General features: G+C 41.4%; 1 protein-coding gene across 1 annotated transcript in view; it reads right to left on the reverse strand.

Moving 5' to 3' along the window:
- Positions 1-419: 419 nt before the first annotated feature.
- The window catches only part of CPS1 (carbamoyl-phosphate synthase 1), a 93,678-nt gene continuing 68,341 nt past the window's right edge, over positions 420-25,756 (reverse strand). Inside the window, exons 26-38 of the mRNA XM_035891962.1 lie at positions 24,796-24,990; positions 24,165-24,232; positions 21,845-21,920; positions 18,326-18,403; positions 17,254-17,361; positions 15,574-15,663; positions 14,007-14,177; positions 11,348-11,422; positions 8,282-8,380; positions 3,490-3,549; positions 2,457-2,569; positions 1,788-1,917; positions 420-518 (exon numbers count right to left, since the gene is read on the reverse strand). Coding sequence (XP_035747855.1) covers positions 420-518; positions 1,788-1,917; positions 2,457-2,569; positions 3,490-3,549; positions 8,282-8,380; positions 11,348-11,422; positions 14,007-14,177; positions 15,574-15,663; positions 17,254-17,361; positions 18,326-18,403; positions 21,845-21,920; positions 24,165-24,232; positions 24,796-24,990 — 1,362 coding nt within the window. The remainder of the gene's footprint in view (positions 519-1,787; positions 1,918-2,456; positions 2,570-3,489; positions 3,550-8,281; positions 8,381-11,347; positions 11,423-14,006; positions 14,178-15,573; positions 15,664-17,253; positions 17,362-18,325; positions 18,404-21,844; positions 21,921-24,164; positions 24,233-24,795; positions 24,991-25,756) is intronic.

Genomic DNA, 25,756 nt, shown 5'->3' on the forward strand with positions numbered 1-25,756 from the left:
TTAGGGCCAGGCTCTACCAGTCCAGCCTGAGAATAGCTGGGAATAAGGACTCAAGTAAGGCATTTCTAAGGAGAAGCAGACTTGGTTATGAAAAGGAGGAACAACCCCCATATAAGATCACTTGTATCTCCTTTCACCTCCTCTGCTATGGTGGTGTCTGGATCTACTCATCTAGTAAGCAACTAATATTTGATCCTGTGTGGAAATGGGGAGAAGATGGTGGAGAAGCAGGGGAGAGGACAGCTTTCCAATGAGCCATCAGAAGTATTGGCTAGGAATTAGTTTGTGCAAGCTGGAAAAAACAATCACTGCAGATGCTATAAAATACATGGAAATATGGTTAGGTGGATGATCTAGGCAAGATCCCTTCTCTTTTGTGGTGCCAGAAGCAGTAAGATTGCAGGTTGGAGGTAGTTCTTCTACGCAGTGTTTCCATTGTCAAATTGTCTGTAGTGGAAGAGACTCCTGGAGTCCAATTTCCCAGAATATTTGACAGCTTCAGCAAAAAGCTTTGTCACCTGTCAATATAAAGCAGAGGAGTACTGAGCGTTGCAAAGCCTTCTGCAGAAGGCTGAGTAATAAAGCAGGCTCCACACTTCTACACTGTCACCCTGAAACTATGCTATGCTGATCCAGTCCTTAAGTCCATCCAAATCAATGCCAATTTCAAGGCAACTGTGCATGGGTGTTGGCTCCAGCCCTCTGGAGCCTGCCTGTCCAGCTGGAGACACGTAGAGGTGCTGGGCTTCTTCAGCAAGACAGCTCTGTCCCATGAGAGCTGTTGGTTCCCTCTATAGCCCAAGCCTTTAAGAGAACAAAGGGCTGCTTTCCTCTCTCAGACTGAGAGATTAAAACTGTACAATCAAAAGGGTTCAATGAAATGCATCGAGCAGGTGTGGTAATAAATTTTGGATGGGGACCCCTGTTCTGGTTGTCAGTGTGTGTTTCTCTAGCAGGCAAAGGATGGGTCTTCAATTTCCTATTCCTGCTAATCATGTTTGGCATTATCCTGTCTATGAACTTACACCCTGGCATTCTCTCTGCTCTCCACTCACTCCAATCACAGCAGAAGATTTTGCACAGCTGGACACCAGTTCAAGCCACTGGGTTCCATGTCAGTGCCCACGGAAATCAACAGGAATTTGGCTGCTGTGCTTAACAAGAGCCAGATGAGGCTCTTTTGTGACAGTTGAAGCCACTTGCAAAGGAAGTCAAGGTACTGCTGGCAGCAGGAGTCCCACTTTGCATTACCAAATATCTCTTCACCTATCAGTATGTGAAAGGGGTTTGTCAGGAGCTACAAACACATAATGACCGGCAATTGGGGACTACAACAGGACAGGCAGCAATTCCACTTGGATGGTACTTTGGAACTGGATTGCCCCAAGGATCTTACGAGAAAGCCCAGCTACATCCTGCTGTAAGGTTTAAGAACAATACTGGAAAAACTTCCCGCTAAAAAACTGTTCCCACGCATAATTTAAACACGTTACAGGCAATCCTGTGCAAGAAGTTTGCTCTGAAATGAAAGTGATACAGCAACAACTTCAGCTGCAGTACAGGACTCAAGATCTTCTTTTTTTTGTTTGTTTTACTTAGAGCAATGTTATTTTGTATAGTGGCAAAAAGAAAATAGATCCAAACAATTGTGTTGCTGTGATTTTCAGGAACATTATTATTTGTCAGAGATAATGAGGGTCCAGACACACTGGAATCTAAGGTCACAAGTGCTTGAAAGCTCTGAAGGCTCTTATGACTAAGAGGAGAAAGGACAACATGGGAAGTACCTGGAAATTAGTGAGCAGAGCAATTCCACTGTCAATAGCCATCCTCCGGATCACATAATTACCATGGACAAACTTGGTGTTGCTGTTAGGCAGGTTAATCACCAGATCTATTTTCCCATCCCTTACCAGCCTGAAGAGACAATGCACAAGACGGTATCACAATGTGTCTTGCTTAATGAAAATCTGTGATGAATAGCACAGGCATGCAGGTAAACAACACTGAAAATTTTCATTTGAGTGTAGTTTTACATCCCAAGAAAGGAAGGTTGAGGGGTTAAGGCACTAAGCTGTGACTCAGGAATTTGGGCTTTATTTCTGTTCTATTCAGTGATGCAAAGCAATATGCAGCTCAGCACAACTCTGGTAAAGGCATGACTGACTGTCATTAAAGGCTAAATATTCAGATCCCACGTACCCTTGCATGAAAATGTAACATGGAGCAATACATCCAAGCCGTATTAAATAGGACTGTTCAATGAGATGTTCATTAATTAAGCTGAAACCTCCCTGCTGTGGCAATTCCTGACAGAATCAGACAAAAAACTTTTGGATTGAATCTGAAGTCCCATTAAATAACTATCATTGATCTCAACAGGGCCAGCAATTTGCCTCTTGTATTTGCTATCCTGGATGTTAACACAAATTCGACAAGGTGAGTATTGCTCTTACCTCCTGACTGATGGCAGGCTCAGACTCTGGCTTTCCTGAGTTGGCCATGCCACAGAACTTGCTGGGATACCATTAGCATTGAGCCAGTCCGAGGTTGCTTCTGTGGCATAAAGCTATTGAAGTAAAAAAAGGTTACTTACTCTGTGCTTCATAATACCGGAAGTTTTGATTTAACTCATGTGGGTCTGACCCAACACACAGCCTGATTGTCAGAGCTGACTTTTGAGGGCATTTTTCATCACAAGGGTGTCTCTCCATACAGAGACACACACAGAGAACAGCATGACTTTCCCAGCTTTCTGTTATCTGTGGTTTGCTGATGGATGATAGTCCATGAATGGTAGTAACACATCCACAAGCAGTTAAGTGGCTTAGGAAAACCTAAATTCCTCTGACTTTCAATAGGGCTTAAGTTCAATCACTTACAATTTATTTTTTTTTGTCTAGCACTAAGTTTTGAAAGGCAGAACTATAAATCCAGTAGTTACACTAATGACACTGAGGAAAACAGTACTTAATATTAAAAAGTTCTCGCCAATCTTCTGCGGCCATGTTGATAGTTACCTTTCAGTAGGGTTAGGGATGCAAAATGCAAGAGAGTTACAAGAGGGATGTAAACACCACAAATTTTATATGTCCACAGCTTATGAATATCACTGAAGATGAAGCACTGTAAAGACCTTCTCCATATAAAAGGTTTCCCTTTCTTCCCCTCCTGTCTTACACGACACCTGGCATTTTGTTTCTTGGAGTTTATAATGCAACATCCTGGCTGCAGGCTGATAGCAGAACCAGGGATGTTCTTGCCCTCATGACTCAGTCCTGTTTGTTCAATTAAACAATCATGAAAACTTTTAGCTGGGCGATGCTTTCTGTTTTTATGGATGACTCAGCTAAAAATCCCTCTTGTACTTTGAAAACTTCCTTTTTTCTCTGTCTCCTAATAAACTCCAAAGTTCTTCATTCCTGCAGCAGGCTGAGTACATTTCATATTTTGAAAACTCTCTAGCTTTAAAGAACTGAAACCACCTACCTTGAAACCTTCCTCATGCAGTACTTCTGCTACGCTCAGGAATCTGGAGCGGAAGGACTTCTGAAAAAGGAATTTATTAGATACAGCATTAACGCTAGGATTTAGAAACAGTATTTTGTTGAGCAACACGGGGCTCCTCCACACTCTGCTAAGAGTCAAATACACTTTTATGTGCTGAGAGTGTGTTTGTGTGTGGAGGCAGACACGTCTAAACATGCATTTACAGTGCTGTTCCAAGAAAACTGTCTGGATCCTGAAGCTCAAGTCACTCCCAGCTAAGACACATTTTGTTGCAACACCAGGGTAAGTGTTCCCATACTAACTTTGACTGCAGCTACAGAAGATTTACTACTGCATATTAAATATCTGGGCAGTTGCCTTCTCAAATCCACCAACTAGAGTCTCCTCTGCTCTGAATTATACATCTTTTCAATCATTGGTCAAACATTTGGCCTTCTCTTCTGGCAAATAACAAATATGGACAGGCTTTGGGCTGCCTTTGGGTGCTTTGTTTGCAATTCACATGAAGCCTGTGTATGTGTGAGTTCATTTCTAACTCCCGTGGGCATACAGAAATGGAAAACAAAAAACCCCTCAGGAGACCGGGACATTCTATTCCCATGAGGATGTGAATGCCCAGGTACTTAGAGCACCTTTGAAAGACACTCTCATAAAGCACCCATAGATCCAACATAATTTAGGAGAAATAAAGACTACCCCCTGTAGACATCTGCACTTGAACAAGCCATTTCAGAGCAACAGATGAAAAATTTGATCCCAGTGTAACTTTCTTCTGGAGGGTACAGCAATGCAAAGACCAGATGCAACACATGCCCTTCTCACTGCCAAGGCAGGCCAAACCTTGCTTTTAACCTTAGCCTGGTCAGGCCATTTACAAGTAAGATTATTGCAAGCTCCCTCTCCCTGCTGGAGCTATTGATGGCTTAACCTTTATGGGTGAGAAAGCAATATTCTGAAGGGTGAACGATTTCCTACGAAGAGAAGGAGTCAACAGTGGTTTTTTTCGAGCACTCTGGAAAGAACCTCATTCTGAAAGCCATCTCATTCTGTAGACTAACTGGAAAATATAAATATACAATGTGACAGGGTTGGCAGCTTCCCAGTCAGAGAGAATGGTTCTGCCTTCTGGTCAGGGGGGTTGGCGTTCACAACAGTATTATAAACTTCTATCAAACATGTACTGAACACTTGTGACACATAAAACAGCCTCTCCATGAAAAGAAATTACAGCTGTCAGCTTGCATCGGAGCAGCCTCAGATTTACAAGCTGGCTGAAAGAACCTGTGTAAGAAAGCATTAGTTACTAAAGGTGAAAAGTACAAGCAGATTTATTTAGTGGAAGATATTTATTGTAGGAGAATTGTATTATTTTTCCTTTATCAGAAAAGTTCTATTTCTTATAACCTCTCTCTCATGTTTGCTAGCATGCCTTGCTATTTGTAAAGGGCTACAATCCTCAGTTAATTCAATACAGCTACACCAGTTCTCACTACAATCCATCTCAAAACAAAGCCAGCTCATCTCCTGTGATAATCTTGAATTCTATATCCAAATCCACTGTAGAGCATGCAAGAATTCTGGTATGCAAGGAACCAAGGCAGAAGGTTACCTTGAAACAACAGACTTGGAGTGCTGGGATTTAAAAATAAAATACTCCATCAATGCTTTCCGCATCTCGTGGTCACCAGCACAGATGTAAGACAGATGCACTCCATCCCAGAGATATCACTGAATAGCCCAATCAGGAAAGAAAATAAAATGAGCTTTTCAACTCCTCTTGCGTAAAATATAAATTATTTAATGGCAGACTCAGGGTTTCAGCATCATAGATTTCTCCGAATTGTGAAAAGAAAAGAGGTCAGACTATCAGCTTGCATAAACTGGCAGAGATTTATTTGTCTAACAAGAAAGCCACACTCCATTCACCCTGGGAAAGCATCAGGCCTTTAAAATCCTGGGAAACCTCAACCTGCACAATGTCAGGGAGTGCTCACAACTGAAGGACAATCCAGCAAGCTCACTGTCCCAGCTGGCTCCCCAACCTGCCTTGTGCTGTCCCACAGATGTCAAGGAGCGCTCACCTGTTTGACCTTGAGGATGATTAGTTTGTTAGCAACATTTCTGCCTGGCCCTAGTAGGATTACTGCTGGAACTGCAACCTGTTAAGTACTCCAACATGGAAGCCCCTCTGCAAGGCTGGGTTCATTACCTGGGTGTATTGGGACTGTTTGGACTGCAGATCGCAGCACAGCCATTTGACTCTTGATTTGCAAAACACCCCTGAGTGGAAACATTTGCAAGAAAATTATGATCTCCCTCTCTACTATTGCTAACTACATCAACTTGCCTTTCACCCTCAAGAAGGCAGCTTCCTCTCACTTCAATATAATTAATAGCAATAACATAAAGGTGCAGGATACTGAGTAACCTAAATATTTTAAGCCTAGACACTTTTGAGGGAAGCAGAATTCACCACCACTTAGCTTCTTACTTGTCTCTTTGCAAGACCTATAGATCCAGTCTGAAAACCAGAGCAAGCAGCTAATCATGAAGCAATGAAGCCTCTGAAAGCTGGTTATGTTTTGAGTTCACCAACCACTGCAGATAAAACATAGCACCTTCCTCAGAGACAACCAAGTGGGCTGGTGTACGTGCTCCTGACAAGAATCAGCCCCGAGTGCACCAGAACAGCCTGCAGAAACCATCCCACAGTTTGAAAGCCAGAGGCCTCTGCCCGGGGAGGGACCTCCACCCCGTCACCCCCTCACAGCAATGACATTTAAGCATTAAGTGATCACAGAGAAGGGAAGAGTTCTGGTATCTGTCCTTCTGAGCCTGTATTTCCCCTCTGAGGATACACTGACAACTTTGCTAGTTTGAGGTACATGACTTCATGTTTGTGATTAAAATGAGAACAATGCTGCTCATGTTCACAGCCCACTTTGTGCCTCGGTCCTTCCTCGTGCCTCTTCTCTCTGCAGTGAAGGGCTCCCCTTTCCGCCAGCCTGCCATACTCAGGTAAGACCACACAGTCTATATGTCAGGTCTAGGTCAGGATTTCAACCTTCCCTTCTTACAAGGCTTTATTTCCCCTCTCTGCCTGCAGACCTGGTGGATTTCAAAACAGACCACTGAAAAGTAGGTAGGTGACAAACTCCAAGAGTGGTGAGGGAGCAATACGTGGTTCTCAGCATTAACTTTACACTTCTTATTCTGGAGTTTAATTATATAAGAAATATGCTGAGATGAAGAGAGACCTTTAAGTGATTGATCTGTTGTTTTCAAGTTTCTTTTGCAAGAAAATGAACCATAAACCACTCATTAAAAAGGACAGAATCTTGTTACTTTTAAAAGGTTTGGGGGGGTTGAACTTTTGCAGTTGTTTTATCTTTTTTTTGTCCTTCTTTTTTTTCTTAAGACCTTTGTACAAAGAACATTTGGCTCAGTTTAACAGATACTGACACAGAACCTACATAAATGCTTTCTATAGCTAAAATTACTCTTTGCTTCCTGTTCCCTTTTAGCTGCTACCAAGAAAATAGGCTTAAATTTTAAACACTGGACTCTCTCCTTTTTTATTCTCCTGGCTTGTCTTTTTCCCTTTTTTAAATGCTGTTTTAAAATCAGCAGTGATCAGATATACAGTAGACATACAGTACCAACTGCCCAGAGTTTCATACTGAACTTTTAAACTTTATCTAGGTAGCAAGCAAAGACTTTTCTGCTAATTTGAGGTAACTTAGAGCAACAGCTTCAATCCATAGATGTGTGTATATTTAAGCACTAAGCAGTAATCTGTGTTAGCAGAAGTCATGTTCCTTTCTGGCCACTTTTCACACACTTCCTTCACATCCTCTGCTGGCACAGACAGCCCAACACATTTTTCACACCCCAGTTGTCTGAAAGAAAAAATCCATCTATTCTACTTTTTTGTTTTATTGGCTTTATGCCATCAGGTAGGGCATAAGCTTATTACAAGCACAATAGGGAAATGGCAGGAGGCAATCAGTTGTCTTTATGGGGCCCAAGAATGTTCTAGTTACAGTGGAAATATCCGGGCTTTTTTGGAGGAACATACACACGCACATCTGAAAGTTTACAAGTGTATCTGACCTCCTGCAGTTGGTAACTATCCCGTGATAAAGAACCAACACTTTTTGCTTTTCTGCCTAGCTACCTTTTCATCCTGAAATGCACATCCTCCTTACTGATACAGAACTGTGAATGGTGCAGCGCTGTTCCTAAGGCAAACCCATTGGGAACTCCTTCATGTAAAGGCTGTTTGCAGAAGCCATTGCACTAGAGGACTTTCCCATAATGACACCATTTAAACTTTCTGTACAGTTGAAGGGAGTTTGGAAAGTAGCATCCCAGGGGCTCCCACTTGTGTGGGATTAATGAGCAGGCTCTGAGTTCTAGGTGGGACGTTTCTCTGAACTGATCATCTAGGGGCTTTTTTCCCTGCAGGAAGGTGGCTTCTAACTATTCAACCCCAGGCCTCTGCTTGCAGCAATTCTGGGGGTTTGCCCCCAGAAAACTTCTGCAGCTCTCAGTAGAAACTATCAGAAGCCAGAGGGAAAAAAAAAAGGCCAGCTCCAGCGAAACCAGTAAAGATCTCTCCATGGTGTTTGTTCCTCACTGTCTTACTGCACTTCAAGATGGACTGCAGAGAAACATTTAAGCCATAAATACACATCAATGGAAACAAGGCAACAGTTACTGAGTTCCTCTGTGTCAGTCCTTTCTCATCTTTGATTTTTTTCAGACTCACCTGGATTCCAATCAAAATTCCTTCCTTAGGAAATGTAAACCCTGTGGCAAGCATAGCCTTCTGGAAGGCAGAGTACACATCCTCCCCAAAGCATGCGACCTGGGAAAAGGCATAAAGGCAGTGGCATAAGGGGAAAAAACCAAAACCAACCCAAAACCATTGCTTTAAAAAGAAACAGGAATACAATTTTTAAATAGGCTCTTTTCACTTCTTCACACAGAATCAGACTGCTTTTGCATGGAGTGTGCAGGCGGGGGTGGGGGAATAAATCAGAAAATCATTGCAGACAAATCTCATAATTTTAATGAAGCAATAATGAAGGAATAAGCAACACTTTAGTTTCGAACAGCACACCAAGGAGTAACAACAATTGATTCTGCTGAGTTATGGGAATGCTGTACATAGCCTCTGCTCCAGTGTTTGTGAGTGCACTGCAAATTGTTTAACATTATATAATGGTTAAATACCAGTGAGTGTTCTGCTTGCAGGCATGTTTCTCTGTGTGTACACTGCAAACTGGGGTAAGACAGCACTTGTGCTGTCATGTACTTCTGGCATTTCTTGTGAACATAAACCATGGTATATAAAGATGCTTTTCCATTAAAACTCCACAGATGTATGAAATTCAAGTAAAATGTTGGTATGTACTTAGGAAAACAACAAAGCAATCCTGCCACTTCATAATAATTTATTTTATGTAAACAAAAACAATAAAGAAATTGATAAAAATCATTTAGCAGTATCCATGATTCAGAACTGCCTGTATAGCTCAGTTTCTTACAGACTGTCCTACAGTAATGATGTTCTATAGAACTGAACTGTGTTCCTTATCAAAATTTGGAATTCTGATGAGAAAAAAAAAGGAATGCATGAGCTTTTGTGAAAGTTAGAGAAGAAAAAAAGAATCAAAACAACCCTCACTTTTTCTGGACAACCCTACAGTTGTTGAAAAACAGTCAGAAGCAGAAACTGTCACAGATTTTCCTCTCTGAAATCACAAAACTACACACACATACAGATGAAATAAAGGGGCTGATTGAGAATTGCTCTCCCATTTTCCTCTCATGGTCCTTCCCATTACAGAGTGAGCCCTCACATTCATGGTCTCACTGTTACCATGGTGAGCAGAAACCAGTATTTCATGTAAGAGGAAGAACAAATTATGATTTGCCAGATCCTCTGAAGTATAAAAAAGAACAACCAACCAAACAAAAATCCCACAAGGGAAGGGATAAAAAAAAATCATGACAACTTGTATCTCAGCTTTTCTTTAAAAACTCAACCTTGAGTATGCAGTCTGTTCTACAGTGTATCTGGCTGAGGGATTATATGTGTCCTGGACTTCCTAGGGTGGTGGACAGCCCCCTGCCTTGTAGGCTTGGACCAGGGGTTTCCAGCCTGCTGGGAGAGGTTTATCATTATGGCATGGTCAAAACAGCCACAACACTCCAAGGGACCCCCAACGCTGTGTCTTCTACTGTTGTGGGATCACAACTCCCAGCGAAATACATCTCTGCCAGATAGATGTGACAAATTCAAGCCCAAATCAAGCCGTGTGTGTGAAAGATGTCTTTGAGGAGTAATTGAGCATTTTACCCGAAGCAAGTTATTATCCTTACTTCACTCATAAGAAAGACCTTCATAACTGTCATATTTGATGGCATTTGTGAATATGGATCTTTTCAACTCATAAAAGTTAATAATCCCTCCCTTATGACCAAGGTAATCTCTAACTCCACATAAAACTCAGAAAAATAATTCTTGCCCTTAGTTACATTTTGATTCCTTTTTTTTTTCTTGGGCAGGGGGTGTCTGTGTTGTCAATTTTGTTCTGAAAATAAGGAAATCATGGAAGTCACTTGGCTTTTTTCTGCCCATTAACTATGTTGAAAGGAAATCTTCTGCAATACTGTTTTCCACACATTATAAAAAGCACAATAAGGTAATTCTGGAGAGATGTAGGAGACCTAAGACTGTTCTTACCATGTATCTGGGTGTAGTGCTTTTTCATACTAAAATGATAAGTCTTTCCTAATGAAAATGGCTCATGTAGACATACTCAAGCGCACATCGAATGAAGCAGCCCAGGCTCTGCCACCTGCCCAGCTATGGTAGAGCAGAGTTAAGCCTAATCTAATTGCCTCAGTATTTAATCACCTCCCAAGTGGGCTTTCTAGCCCAGAATAAGTCTCTTGCCATCGCAACTCTTTTCTAGAAGTAACAGAGCAAGCGAGTTGAAAGATAGCTTGGGTATATTTACAGAAGCTATTGCCAGCTCAGCAATAACTCATAAACAAACCTTTTTGTTCTAGATGAGTAAATATCTCTTCAAATTATGTAGATGGAAACCTGTTCCCCTTGAGGGGTGAGGGGTCCCATCAGTGCTGAGCCTATGCAGGAAGAGGAACAGCTTTGTGCCTTTACAGCGTGCTAAGTGTAAACCAGAGACGCATTTCAGAAGCACCTCACAGCCTTGCTGTAGAAAGAGTGGGTCATGTAGCCCAGTCTCCCCCTCACCCTACCAACAGTCAGCCATCACATTTTATTCACTCTTTCTCGCCTTTTGCACCTCAGGACATGCCTTGATGGTTACCAGGCAACAACAAAAATATCACCACGCATATTTGTTGCCTTTAAGTAACTAGCACGTTCCAAGACCAAACGCTCATGACTTGGGAGTCTCGATATCATTATTCTGGCATGTGTCGACTTGGGGGTTTGAAAGCTGTAAGCACTTGTATGTCTAGAAGCAGGTGATTCATAAAACGGACTGACGCCTGGAGAACCGCCCAGAACCCGACAGCTCTCAGATAAACTCATTTCAGGCTGTCACACTAACCAGGTCCAATTCAGGGAGCTGGCATGCAGGTAAAGAGGGACATCCAGTGGCTGAATAAACTAGGTTTTCCAAGACAATGTGTGTTTACAGATAAGAAAGATGTTTTCAATTTTCTGAAGAAGCTACACATGCCATCATGATTCAGACAGTAATAAGACCACTTTCAAAGATTCATGATATTTAAAGGCAACTTGGCTTAAGAAAAAAAAAGCAAATCTAAAAGATACCTCTCCAGTAGAGGCCATTTCACATCGCAGAACAGGGTCAGCATCTCTCAGCCGGGACCAGGAGAACACTGGGGCCTGGTGAAAGAAAGAGGCGGGGACGGAGAAAGAGAATGAAAATTGAATGGATCATTTAAAAAAAAAAAAAATCCAGCTACACTTGGAAGTGACAGAAAGAGACAGACATGAATTAATCCCCCAAAAAGCACTGGTCAAGGCTGATAAGCAAAGGAGTGCTTGGCAAATGAGTTCCCCCAGCATCTTGATGACAGATTGGAACAAATAAACACGTATTTCACCAATAAATCATCCTTCTAACTCTTGCAGTCCTGCTCACATTCTGATGGTAGATTTCTAATCTGTGGTAGCCCACTATCATTTTTAGGACATATTTTAAAACAGAAAGGCTGTGAAACATCTAATTCATGAACAAGGAAAGACTATCTGAAGCCAGCTGGTTTTCCTGAGAAAACTGTTCTCCAACAGAAATTTTTCATTCACAGTGACCAACCCTTTCCACAAGAATACGCTCTTTTGGTGTAAACCAGATGAAACTTTGCAAATGATTTTCAGGTTTTCCCTCTCCCCTCCAAAATACACACCCCTAATTTTTTTTTGATCTTTTGCATGAATTCCCCTGATTATTAAGATTATCTGAGAACTTAGGACACTGCAGTCTCCGAGTTCTCTTGTCTGATTTGGCCTTTAAAAAAAGGGGGGGAGGAGGCAGGAGGACAGAAAGAAACCCTCTATTAGAGAATCAATGACCGTGTAGCAAACATGGAACAAATCAAGAATTTTCTGCTAAGGAATGATTTCCTCCAGGGCTTCTTTCCATCTTAAACTACTAGTGGCATTTGCATAAAGGCAGCATCCTTGCTGCTTAAAAAAGAATCTATTTTTAAATCCAAAGACATAATTCTGTTCTTGGAAGTCTCTGAGGGTAACATTGCAGACAAGACAGCTGCTGTTCTGTGACACCTAACAATGACCAACTAAAATGTGACAGCAGAAATTGTGAAAGGTTTCTCAATAAATGTTGTGTGTCTTGGTGACTTTTAGATCAGTTTTGCTTCTATAAGTAAAGAGAAAATTTTTACAGTGGCCAACTCTACAGTCTCAAGCTGCGATATGGCAGTCAAGGTGGACTATTATTTTTATTATTATGCACATATTGTCTTGAAGGGTAACAAGCAACAGAAGCCGTCCACCAGCTCCCTAACTTTTGTCTGCCATGAACATGAAAATGTGTCAGCAGGGGCAGACTCTGGTACTGCAAATAAATCCTATTTGAAACTTAGTCAGTCATGCTCTACCCAGGATTTAATCTTAGTCAGGCCTTGATACTTGCATCACTGCAAGCAAATATGGCAAGACAATATTTCAGTCACTAAAGCTAAAACAGTGAGATTCTGAATCCACAAAGGAGCAACTATGTTGAGAAAGAAGGAAAGACTTTCATATTCTCTTTTTAGAGCACTTAAGAACTGCTGGAAAAACAAAATTCCATTTCCATGAAAATATTCCTAGCAATAAAATGCATGAATAATGACAACTGGGTTTAACGGAAAAAAGTTTCAAAGTTTATAATTTCCAAAGGTATTAGCAGGTTTCTGTATTTGACAAATCCACACAGAACACAAGCAGTATAAAGGGCTTTGTAGTGAAGTTGGGTTTTCTGCTCTGTAGCCAACATTCCCAGGAGAGACAAAATTCTTGACAGTTTAGCTAACAACAGTGCAGAAGGCCCAGGTCTAAATAATAGAAATTTATAAAAATAAATAAGACTCACAAAAAAAAAAAAGTCTCAGATTAGAATTTCAGATAATGCCTACTTGGGGCATCAAAACAAAATGTAAGCTACTTCTAGACTGACTGGCTTGCCAATAACCTGGCTTGGGCCACATATTTGGTTTGCATTTTAATAGGTTTGAACATTTTGTTAGTAGAAAGATGTTAGGCGTTTTCAGTTTCCTCAATTTTCACTTGGCGTGGAAGCTATTAAAGCTTGAAAGTTTCTGTATGAATAATTCTCATTATACATTGTATTTTCTGCACTGCTGTTCTAGATTTTTGTGATTAGAAACTTCAATTAATTTTTTTCGTCCGCTAAGCATTCAAAAATATTTACAGTACACTTTGGTATCCTGGGTGCTATATAATCTTAGTAATAATGAAAAGTAAAATCTTGGCCCCACTGAAATCAAAGGATCCAAGACTTTCACCCCCATTTTAACTGGTGGTGCATATAAAGGGACTCCAGGCCTCCAACAGCCCATGCCTCAAATCCTGAAAATAAAATCTATGGGGCAAGTTTGTACATGTCCACACATATATAAGATAGTATTATGAAATAGTCTGAACTTCAGTGTTCAATTCTGCAAGTGCATATTTATTATGCACTTCATAAACATAATTTAGAGCAGGTTAGAAATAAGAAATAAAGGGAGATTGATTTTGTTAATAATCACTGGATAATTTTCCTTTGATTTTTCTCTGAAATTCCCAACATATGTTATCTCAACAGAAACTGCAAAAGGTCAATTTGGCCTTTGGCCAATGAGTAAATTGTTCCCTCTGAGCATTAAAGTACTAATTGCCTGTTAACGCGCTAGGTGCTGGTTCGTTGTGGGGTTTTTTGGTGTTCTCTTGGAAACGATACCTTAATCCCAACGTATTTGGAGGGAATAATGGGATGCTCCAGTGTGGGGAGGGATGACTCGTTAACCTCCTTTCCAATCATCACTTTTGTGGCTACATCGATGAAGTCCACACCCAGAGTCTTTGATACAAAAGGGAAGGAGCGTGAAGCCCGCAAATTGCACTCTATCACCTGATGGGATTAAAAAGGAGAAATACCAGGGTCAGGCACCGTGCAGTGAAGAAATAGATTGATTCACACTTCTGGGAATCAGTCCTTATTCCTCTTGGCAGAGATGCTCTTCAGACTGCCAAATAAGAGCCACAGAAATAGTGATGAGGGGTGGGTAGTGGCTAACTTGAGATACAAGGAGTCCAGTGTTCTGCAACTGATTTTCATTTCTATTGCCTGAAAATTAGAACTTCAGAAAACATGTTGTACTATACCCTAAGTTAATGTGCAAGAGGCATGGAAACTCGTGCACAGGCATTAGGTACAACCTTTAGAAGCCTACCTTGTACTTTTTCCATGGTAACAGCACTTCGTGAACGAATGGGATACCCTTATCAACTTTTGTCATCTGCATGTGAAGTCATTCAGTGACTCAAGCAGGAAACAAAGAAGTTCTGCATCCTGCTGAGGAGCTACCATGGAGATCAATAGCAAAAGAAGAATTGCTGTAAGTGAGAATGAAGGGGAAGTGAAGGGGGACAAGAACAGGTAAGTTAAGATAGAATGGAAAAGAGGGGTTATCCAGAGAAAAGGGAAGCACAGCTGAGGGAAAGCAAGGAAGGAAAAACTCCATTCTGTCCCTCTGTAGAGTTTCAGAATAACTGTGTGAAACAGAAGAAAGGTGAAGAACAGTAAGTACATTTTTCTCAACTAATAGCCCAAACAGGATCTTTCACCAATAATGCATCTCTTCTATACCATGTCAGGTTTTCTTTCCATTCACCATTTCCTCAGTCATACTCTGCTCACATTCCTCTGAGTTTCTTCCACTAGCAACAGAAAGCCAACTGTTACCCATAAAGGATCAGACATCTGCTGTACTTCTGTTACTGATAGCTACTAAGACCATGCTATTTAGATAACCATCTTAAAGGCTTATATTAAAGACTTAAACACTTAAATTGTCTTGCTTTCTTTCCAATGACTTGGAAGGCTTATTTTAGTGACTGAAATAGCTAAAGGTGAGAGAGTATATCAGAGATCTAAAAGTAGTGATATTCAGTTCATAGGATGAGGCACAGGTCCCAGTGCTGTCCATCATATTCGAAACTGACAATTTTGGGAAGGATGACAGTCCACAAGAAAATAAAGTTAGAGCTGACAGACAACGCAACCAGACTCACTTCACCCTCAGTGGCTGCACTGTGTAGGTAGGGGAGGATGCTCTCTCCCACACAGACAGGGAGAGCTTCATGACCAGGGAAGGCACAGGTGAGCCACACGCTGTCAGACAAGGCAGGTTAGAAACCCACAGCTGTTACTGCCACAGAGTTTCCATAATAGGGACTGCAGGAATCATGCATCTAGCTATTCAAAGCAGAGGCTGACTTCCTTCAACAGTTACAAGAGCTCTTACCAGCACATCGTTGCCTCGCACCAAAAACTGAATGTTGAATGGACCAGAGATGGCAAAGGCATTTGCAATCTTTTTTGTAGCAGATTTAACCTACAAAAATAAATAAATAAAAATGAATATCTGTTTTCAAAATAAATAAATGAATAAATAAACCCCACAAAATAAACAGCATCATGTCAATAAATCCCCTCATTTGTGGATTCATTTAAATGCCATATCTCTCTGCCCTAGTATATTTTTTGTCTATACTCTCATTTTGGCAACAGCATTATCTTTCAGAAGGAAATATGTTTAATTTGCCTGGTAATCTAGAGCCCAAAGTGTCATTTGAGGGCAGAAGTAAAAATGCAGCTTCGTTAATATGTGTGAGAAAGCAAGGAAAGACGGGAGAAAGAGATAATAAAAGCCTGCCCTGTAGCAATTCCTACAGTGCACGCTGGAGCCTTTATACCTTTATTGGTGAAGTAATGAATAATGATGCTTTGCCATTTGAGATTATCTACTCGGTTTTACAAGTGTCCCAAGAGCCTTTCACCAACATGACTATCCCATCACAAATCAGTGGGAGGTATGTCACCAGAAATACTCTGGAACAAATTGGGAGACAACACTATGGTCTTATTTTCTAGGTTTGTCAAGAAATCACGTGCCATTTCAGTAGAAGCATTTGAATAGCTTTGCTCCAGGAGATGCCTGCTTTCAGAAACAAAGCCTTGGACATTCTTGTAGAGTTGGAGCACAGATTGCATTACAGTTGCATTACAACTCTTGTTAGCTTCCAAGCAAATCCCTTCCAGGATGGTATCACAATGGATGGCACATCTCATTTAGAAAATGCAATTTCACAACTAACCCTGTATCACTAAATTTATTCTCAAAAGGGGTAAAAGTCAAGTTTAGGTGAGGTTCATTCATCCTGATACCCCTCCCAGAAAAGGCAGGCAGCTAGAAAGTCATACACCTGATCTAATCACAGAATCACAGAATAGCAAGGGGTGGAAGGGACCTTGGGAGATCATCCAGTCCAATCCTCCTGCTAAAGCAGGTTCACCAAGAGCAGGTGGCACAGGACATCATCCAGGTGGGTTTTGAATATCTCCAAAGAAGGAGACTCCACAAGCCCCCTGGGCAGCCTGTGCCAGTGCTCTGCCACCCTCAAAGTAAAGAAGTTCTTCCGCATATTCAACTGAAACCTCTTATGCTTCAGTTTGTGCCCATTGCCCCTTGTCCTGTTGCTGGGCACCACTGAGAAGAGTCTGGCTCTGCCCTCGTAACATTCACCCTGAAGATATTTGTAAGCGTTGACGAGATCCCCCCTCAGTCTTCTCATTATTTAAGGACTGTGGGAGAAGAAGTGGAAAGGCATATATATGGATTAGACACTCCTCTACTGACATGGTTGCTGGTCCTAAACCAATGAAACCAAAAAAATCCAATGGGTCTGAGAGTGTATACATCTACTACTTAAATTAATGGGATACAGTTCAGATGATCCTATGTGTAGTTTAGCCAGTCACAGGGGGCACAGCAACATCCTACATATGTACATATCACACTGGCCTTTAAAAAACATTGGTGGTTTGATTTCTCCTGAATTCTTCCTCTAAATTCTCCCCAGCAAAGGGGGAAAGCAGATTCAAACTCTTATTTTCTCTTTTCAGTGCTTGTGCAAACACCTACCTTCTCCAAAGCTCCCTGGCTAATAGTCTGTGTGGGTAGCATGAGAGTGGCATCTCCAGAGTGAACACCTGCATCCTCCACATGCTCTGAAATAGCATGCGAGATAACCTGCACAGAGTAATGAGAGAGAAGTTACTCACCTCACCCTCTTTCATGAACCATCTCCATGCCCTCTGCTAAGTACAGCCTAGCACAGTCTCCTGAACAGAGCTGTATCCAAAAGGGGATACAGACAGGGGGAAAAAAAAAGTGATCTCCCAAAATTTTGGGGAGAATAGGCTTGAAGCAGACATGAGGCATGTGAACAAGGAGATCATGTCAGTGTCTTTCATACCGTGGTTAAGCAAACTGCGAACATGAGAAAACCTACCATGACCTGGACACCCTAAGGCTTCCTTCCTCTCTCTAACACACACTGACTCAGAAGATAAAAGCTAGTTAAGCATTAAACCAGCTCTCCAAGTTCCTCAACAGAAACAAGTATGGACTAACTTAATTTGTATATATGCTTTTTTCACTCTTCTGTGGTGTTTTAATCATGGAGAAAAGCAAGCAGAGGAAATTCAGGCCTAAGGATTTAAATTGTATGAACTGCATCAAGGCACACTACCTCGATACCGAAAAAGTGATCTTGTCTGCTGGTTAAAAATGAAGATTGAAAACAGGATACTTCTGTTAAATGAGAAGTTTGTGATTTTTTGTGAGAACTGTCTTTGATCAGTAATGAAATGCAAGGTGAAGTTGTAATAATAAAACAACTGTGGTAGCGTTGTAACATATGCTGATACAATTCCAATGAAAGTAATTTGTGAAGCCAGTAAAACTTATATTTTAAAGGATTCATTCATATGATTAAGCAATGCTTAAAAAAAAAAGTAGATGTATACAATAAGGTAGGTTGAGCTTTTCAAGCATGATGTTTTTGAACTCAAGATGAATTCATCTTTTCTTGTTTCTCTACTCTTCTTAGCATGAATCCATGGCTGTATAGTAAATCATTCAAACCAAACATTTTTGCAGATCTCCAATCCTGAAAAAAAAGTTTAATATTAAAGAAAAGCAAAGTTCTTACCCTTCCTGCCTTGGCTACAGCATCCATTTCCACTTCACGGGCATCTTCAATAAATTTAGTGAGTACCACAGGGTGATCCTGTCACCAAGATAAGACAAAAGAAGGAAGCTTTTATTTGAGAGTGTTTGGGCACCATCCAAGTGCTCCACTATTCATCACTGGAAAAGCTTTGGAAGCAGAATCCCACAAGACCAATCTATTAATATCCTTATTTCCACAGATGAGTGAACTTTGCAAAGAAATAATGGGGGGAAACTTGGCATGATTTCCACAAAGCCACTCTTGCGTTAGTTTGAGTCCTCCATAACGTCACCATGACAGGGAAATTTGGGGCAAAACCACAAAGAGCTTTTAGAGGAGGCCGTGTTAGAAAGAAGACAGTGGGATGTGCAAGGCTCCAGTGACCTCTGATTCTGTCTCCCAAAGGTGTTCCTTACCTCCAAGATCCTCAATTCTTCTTCCAAGGCTCCCAGTCACCTCACTGGACATACTGCTTCACAGAGCAGTTGATTCTTGACATACTTGATGACTTTGTGTAGTGACTGTTTGATCTTTTAAAAAGTCGTATATTTTAGGCAACAGATCCATTCTTTTCTCATTTCTCTGCCTGGTTTCTTAAGTCTCCCAAGGGAGAAGTTGCCACTAATTATAGCTGGCCAGGAACAACCTGTCCTTGGCTGGTATACACGGTTTTCCTTCCTCCTTTTCCTGCTTATCTCTGGGATGCTAGTACACACTTCTCACTCTTCCTTAATGCTTTCTCCTTCCAGCCACCTGCTCCAATAGATGGTTAAAAATCTAATCCACATTCTTCCAGGCCAGCTTTATATCTCAACATTTTACCTGTCCCATCCGCTATTAACTGCCTGTTATTTATTAGAGAATAAAATGGAATAAATGACAGTCTGTGCATGCTCAAAAGGCTCCTCTTGAAAAAATATAAAGCAACTCCAAAAGTTACAAGACACAATTCCTTACATTTATCAGTGCAAGGGTAAATTCACAGGCAAGGACAATGTCACAGCCTACACTGTTTCATAAATTTAGTGGCTTGTGTCCTGTAACTTTCCATTTTGCTGCAGTTTCTCACCAGAAGATTTTATATGTGCGTACAACCTTGTTTACTCCAATCTGTCTCAACTCACAGAATAAGTTTTGAACATTACTGACAACTTAAATGCCATAATGACACACCACCATTAACAGCAAAACAACAGGACAACACTGGTCAGGCACTTTATCTGGAGATGCTCTGTTGGGTGGAGCAGAATTAGGTAGGGCTTTGTAACCAGAAAAAAATGAAGCGTGTGTCCCACAAAGATTCTAATATTCAGTTGTATGCTCATAACTAATATTGCTAGCTTCTGCGCAACCAGTCACAGGCCATAAAGCTTTGGCTAGGCTAAAAAAAGCATATAAGCAAACTCCCTAACTTAGAAGCAGAATACAGTACTTTTGTTGTAGTTTGCTTTTTGCTACCTTAGCTTCAACTATACTATGGCTTTTGTCAACATAAAAATATTTGATGAAGAAAGGATTCTTCCCTTAGCAGTCTGACTACAGTAGCAAAAATTTATTACGTAAATCTAGTGTATGCCTCTGCAGGATCAGGGCCAGAGCACTCAAAGACTCATGGTGTGCAACTGGTCATGTTTGCAGCAAGCATCAGTCCCTCGTTTGTGTAGCAGAACTGGACATCATAAGGATCCCATGGGAACATCCACTCTTTCTCCTAGGAATACATCACATATTGCCAAGACTCTACAACTCCAACTCCCAGCAGGGTGTCCTGTACCAGGGATGAGACCTCTCAGCAATGAAGAACATTATCCAATTCAAGTCAATCAAGCTGTGACAAGTTAAGCTACCAAGGGTCACTTTCCTGGGCTTCAGGCTCCTTTAGGGCATCCATTGCCATCACAAAGCTACCCAGCAGCAATCTGTCCCACTGAACATGTCTTAGGGCTGCTGCCTGGTCTGCTTGTGTGAGTGTGTGGGAAAGCAGAGTACTTAAGATGAACTACAGAGAGAAATTAGGTGTTTTGGGAGGCTGAGCATTGCTGAGGAGCTGATTTCCACCACAGGTTGACCCTCTTAAGTCTATTGAGAATTAATTATGTAATTCCTTCTGATGGAAGTAACAGCGGTACTCTCCTGCTCTCAAAAATCCCTTTAAGGTTGTTCAAAAATGACAATAAGTGGTCCGCTTGCCTCCATATTAACCTATCCTTCAGGATATTATTACTTTGCAAGGTATCTCCATTTCATTCCATCTTTTCTTGCTGACATGCTAAACTTTCATCATTTGCCTCACACACTTAAAAACCACATGGTTTTGTTCTTGTTCAAGCTTTAACCACCTAAGAAATCCGCTAAGTAAGTAGTAATGTGTCTGGCTTCCATAACAGTTGTGTTTTCAGAGAGTTCCTTTTTGACTTATTTATTTTTAACTCCGAGATTCCTGTGACAGTAGTGTTTATAGTGCTACAGCACTGTTCTGAACAGTGATCATTCAAAACAAGGGGAAAAAACCCTCAGAAGAAAACAGACCAAAAGGTGAGGCCAAGCTTAGAACCTGTTGAAAGGTCAGACTTCAAATTCTGTATGTTCTTCATTCAACCTTGATCATTTAACTTTCTTCTCCTCCCATATTCTCATCTCTCCGAATATCCCTTGTACAATAACACTGATAGAAGGTATAGATGTAATACAGTTGTTTACTATGTTCTGAAGCATTCATGTCTTTGAGAAATTGCTCAGATTTTTCTTGCCTAAATTTCTACATACTAGACCAAATCCTTCCCTTTGCTAGAAAAAAGGACACTTTAAAAAATCCCAAAATTAGCTTTTGAAAAACATTTAAAACAGAAACCAGAGCTTTCATCTTCTGCATTACATACTCTGCAGATCAATAATCCCACTGGATTAACAGTAAGCAGGTAGCAGTCCTGCTTCTGTGTCAGAGGAAAATGGAATTCAGTACATGATTTGGAGAGTTAAATGTCACAGCAAAATCTTGCAAATATTCCTGCATTTAAAAGGGTGAAGAAAAAAAAAAGAAAAAGCTATTGGTGAGAGAGTTGTTCAAAGTAGTCAGGCAAAAGAGTTCAGAAATTGAGTGAAAGATGCTACCAGTTCTATGCTAGTTGGCATAACCTGCTACTAGCAAGCTTGGATGGGGTAGGAAGGGTCCCAGCCCATGACCCTATGTCTGTTTGTATAATTAATTGGTCAGAAAGGGATGCCTGGGTACAACAGTGTCATGGCTTAACAGCTAACTGCTGTCCACGCTTCATCTGGGCATCTCAGTGGTATCAGTAAGGATGTTTGCACAGGCTCCCATGGTCTGCCCATTAGGGAACAAACTGAGGGTTAAAACTCTAATTTCACTGGCTCCTCCCCAAACAAGGAAGGGGAAAAGTGAAAAAGATGCAATACAGAAACAAAGAGATGGACTAGAGGTGAAACAAATACAGCAAATGCAAAAAGAAAAAGTAGTTGCAGTGCAAAGGCTGGTACCTGAGAGACTCTGGCGGCTTCTGCTAAGAAATTCTTCATTTCCTCTTCAGTGAAAACTACATTCATTGCAGACCCACTATGAGAATGGCAAACAAAAGAAAACAGGTCAGCTTCCCTCATGACTTCAAGGGAGATATCAGAGCATTAGATGCCACAGCACAGGGTTGCCAAATACCTTTATATGACAGACTAGCCAAGCAAGCTTCTGACTCAAGCCACTTGCTCCACTCTTGACTGAAAGAAAGGCAGAGCTGGTACCCCAGAGAGGGGATTATACATCCCAGAGAAGACAGGTGATATCCAGAACCATAACGAAGAATCAAATAAAGAACTGCCATTGTATAGCCTCAGGACTGCTGTCCAATCCCCTTTCTGACCCAAGCCTTTAAAACTCCCCCTTCAAAGCTGGAGGAGATGGCTAGTCAGCCAGATAGCCTCACCAAGGACCCAGACTTGCACCATACGTGCAGGTTAGCTTGTGAGCTCAGGACAAAACAGATGCTTTGCTCACGTTAGCCCAGTTGCTCATCAGTGACATAAGCGAGGAATGCACAGGCCAGTGGTGATGGTGTAACAGTGTAAATGCAGATGAAAATGGGCTATTCTTTGCTGGCTATTTTGCTGTGCCACTCCCCTAACATCATAGGTCTTAAGGGATGGGCACAGCAGATACCAATACTGTATCTGAAAGCTACTTTGAAATGTAGCTGCTAGTAATATCAGAGAAGGGGATCTGGGAGAACATGGGTCAAGAGCCAGTGATTCAGGTCACTTTTAAAGACAAGAATCTTCTAAAAAAGATGTTACACTGGTAACTTCCACCACTGACATTCAGTTTCCCCTTTGCTTCGGTGGGCAAGCCCACAGAGACTGTGAGAAAAAGTGGAGGAAGGATCCATCCTGCAAAATCAGTCACTTTAGCCTAAGATAAATAGACACAAGTACCTAGGTGATTATACTTATCGAACTACCTCTTCAGCTGATGTAAATCGATAGAGTTCAATTAAATCCATGGACCCATGTCAGTTGCACCACTGAGGATGTGAGCTGGTGCACACAGCACATAAGTAGTGGGGAAACGCATTTAGTTTTCCAAGGCAACTGGCAAATATTAAAGGCCAAATCTGTTCAAAGGATGCAGAATTCTAGCTGTGGACCTGCTGCTGTTCTGTAAATAGAAGCCAGGCAGTGTGCTGTGCTAGGGCTTTTCACTTTCTATTTCCTCAAGTTTTACATCCTTCAATTTCATCTTTCTCCCTGAAGTCCCCCTTTAGCAAATACTTACAATGGAAAGGGCCTATACTGAATTTAATACAGATGGAAACAACAGGCTAAAAGAAGCGTTCCCTAAAAATCTGGAGGATTACATCAGGAGCAGTTCCTAACTTATCCTCCTGATCTGAGCGCTGGTTTTTAACTTGGCTTTGCAACCCCACTGCAAGCTTCAGAAACTGGATAGAAAAGTCACATTCAGCAGTCTTTTCTAAAGGATATTTCCTTGAGGGTTGAAAATACAAGAAATCATTCTCCTTTTCTTCTTTTTAAATAAAAAGATTTTTTTTCCTCCCCGAAAATGAATACTGTGCCTCTTCATTTTGATATGCGTCTCTTTTTGATATGAAAAGGATCCTGTCTTCAATTTATTTCCACTTGTAAACTGTGCCCAGCAAACTGCCTCTCTCTGCCTAGTCATCCGGCTATGAAGAAATGCCTTGCAGAGAAGAGTGATCATTCAGAATGTGTAAGTTTGCTGTGTGTATGTGCTGGTGTAACTTCTTCAAAAAGTCTAGCTATTGGAAATGTGTAGCTCTGTACAAAGTCTATTTAAAGAGAAGCAGCTGCCACACAGTATAGGGACATAAAACATGCCTGTAAGCAGAGAAGCTTAGCAAATAAGAAGCTGAATTCAAAAGATGCAGTGTCATTTTCTGAAAACAGATGCCAACCCCAAAAAATGGCCTCAGCATGTTCCCTTCTTTTTTTCCTCGTGGCAAACAATCTTCTGGCTTAATTGTACAGGTAGTAGTCTCAGGAACCTTGAGGAATATCACAGATGGTTCATGGTTTTGGCCTTGAGATATGAAAAAGACATTCTTATGATTATGTTCTACCTTTGATCTGTGCCTGATGGTCATAAGAGATCCATTGGCTTCCTTTATTGGTTTGAGCAGTTGTTGCACCTGTTAAGACGGGCAGCTTTATGCTGCATGCACCTAGCACGGTGTTTTCCACATATTCCCTGAAATTACTCTCCCTTGTCTCCAAGAGGCTTTTGTAGTTCATATTCCCAACCTGATGAGCTCTGATGGTTAAGCCTTACCTCAGAACATAGGAAGGCCTCAGCAAACATGGGTAACTCACAGAGCTTGCAAATTCAACTGCATCTCTCTAAAGAAAGGGAGGAAAAACATGCTGTGAACAAGAAAATATTTTAAAGTCATACCAAAATTTCAACTTTAACTGCATTTTCACTTTTCTAGCCATTAAGATTGGCAGGGGTGCAGTGGGGATTGGGGAGTAGGGGACTATAGCCTGGGCTGAACATAATATGCGACTTTGCCATTCCAGAGTTCTCATCTTCATACCTTCCCTGTCCATAGAGCTTTGCTAGGAAAAAAGACCAGTGCCAACACATCTCTATTCCTTTGCAATCTCCACCTGCTAGAATAGTTTTCAAGGTCAGTAGGATAAACTAGAGTAGCCTGACAGTGGTGCTAACTTTTACTGGGTATATACCCCATGTTGTGTAAAGGTGACTTAAAGACACTTCCCTTCCAGTTTCCATGCTATAGCATCACTTTACTGGGACCAGAAAGTTCATCAACAGCAGTAAAAAACTGTCAAATGTCTTTTGAATCTTGAAATATATCAGTAAATCAGTCTCCCCTGAGCAGAAGTTCATAACAATCCCCAGCTACTTCATAATTTCCCAGATGCACATCCCAACTTACCAGTGTGCTGACTGCCTTCCAGGGAGCCTGGGCCACATGCAGTTCATCCAGAACAGCTGAGAATATGGAGCGATTCTCTGCCCGGTCAATCTGCAAAGGATTTGTGCCAAGGATCTTCACTCCACTCTGGTGCAGTGGCATTGCCAAGTTATTGGGAATCTGCCCACCTACAGAAATAATGCAACCACTGCATCCCTGTTGGCAGAGAGAAAGGAGCAGTCATGTCCAAGTTAGCCTCACATTAAGAGCTGTTATAACAAAGAATCCAATATTTAGATTACATCACTTTCCAGGTTACTATGAGCAAAGGCAGATCATAATAATTGTGCTGATCTAGAAGCACCCAGAACAAAAAATGGGATTCAGAGTGTGTAGCCTCTCCAAAACAGCAGTATCCTTGACATCACTCAACAGACAGCAGTAACTGTCCCCAGGAAACAAAAGAAATCTGCAGTGTTCACAGGCCTTTTGACATCAAGCCAAGATTTTAGCTTCTGCTAGAACCACAGACCTTTGTTACCTTGTTTACATGTCACGTTTAGGTGCTTCTGCTTTCCCAGTGAGGTTAAGCACCGAGGCGAGACAGGCTCCCTTGCTTTGCAGAGGAAGGGTGCCACGCTATAAAAACTTCACACCCCACAACAAAGTTGAAAACTCTGCTCAGTGGGGTCAGGTCTCCCTCCCATGTTCTCCTACACATGTGAACATGGGGGCCACCACTTCAACTGAGCCCACTACCACCCCCCTGCTGCAACCTTTGGACACAGTAGCATGAACAAACAGGATGTTTTAGGTCCCCTTTCTTTCTCAAGACCAGCTCTTCCAAGAAAATAGCCTCTCCCACACTTATGGTCAGAGACTTCCAGAGTAGCAGACATTCACACAAACTCTTTTTTACTAGAGAGTTGCAAGTTCTTTTTTGTTTGTTTGGGGTTGTTTGTTGTTGTTTTCGTTGTTTGCT

This window comes from Egretta garzetta, unplaced genomic scaffold, assembly GCF_000687185.1.
Source record: "Egretta garzetta isolate BGI_Z169 unplaced genomic scaffold, ASM68718v1 scaffold230, whole genome shotgun sequence".
Lineage (NCBI taxonomy): Eukaryota > Metazoa > Chordata > Aves > Pelecaniformes > Ardeidae > Egretta > Egretta garzetta.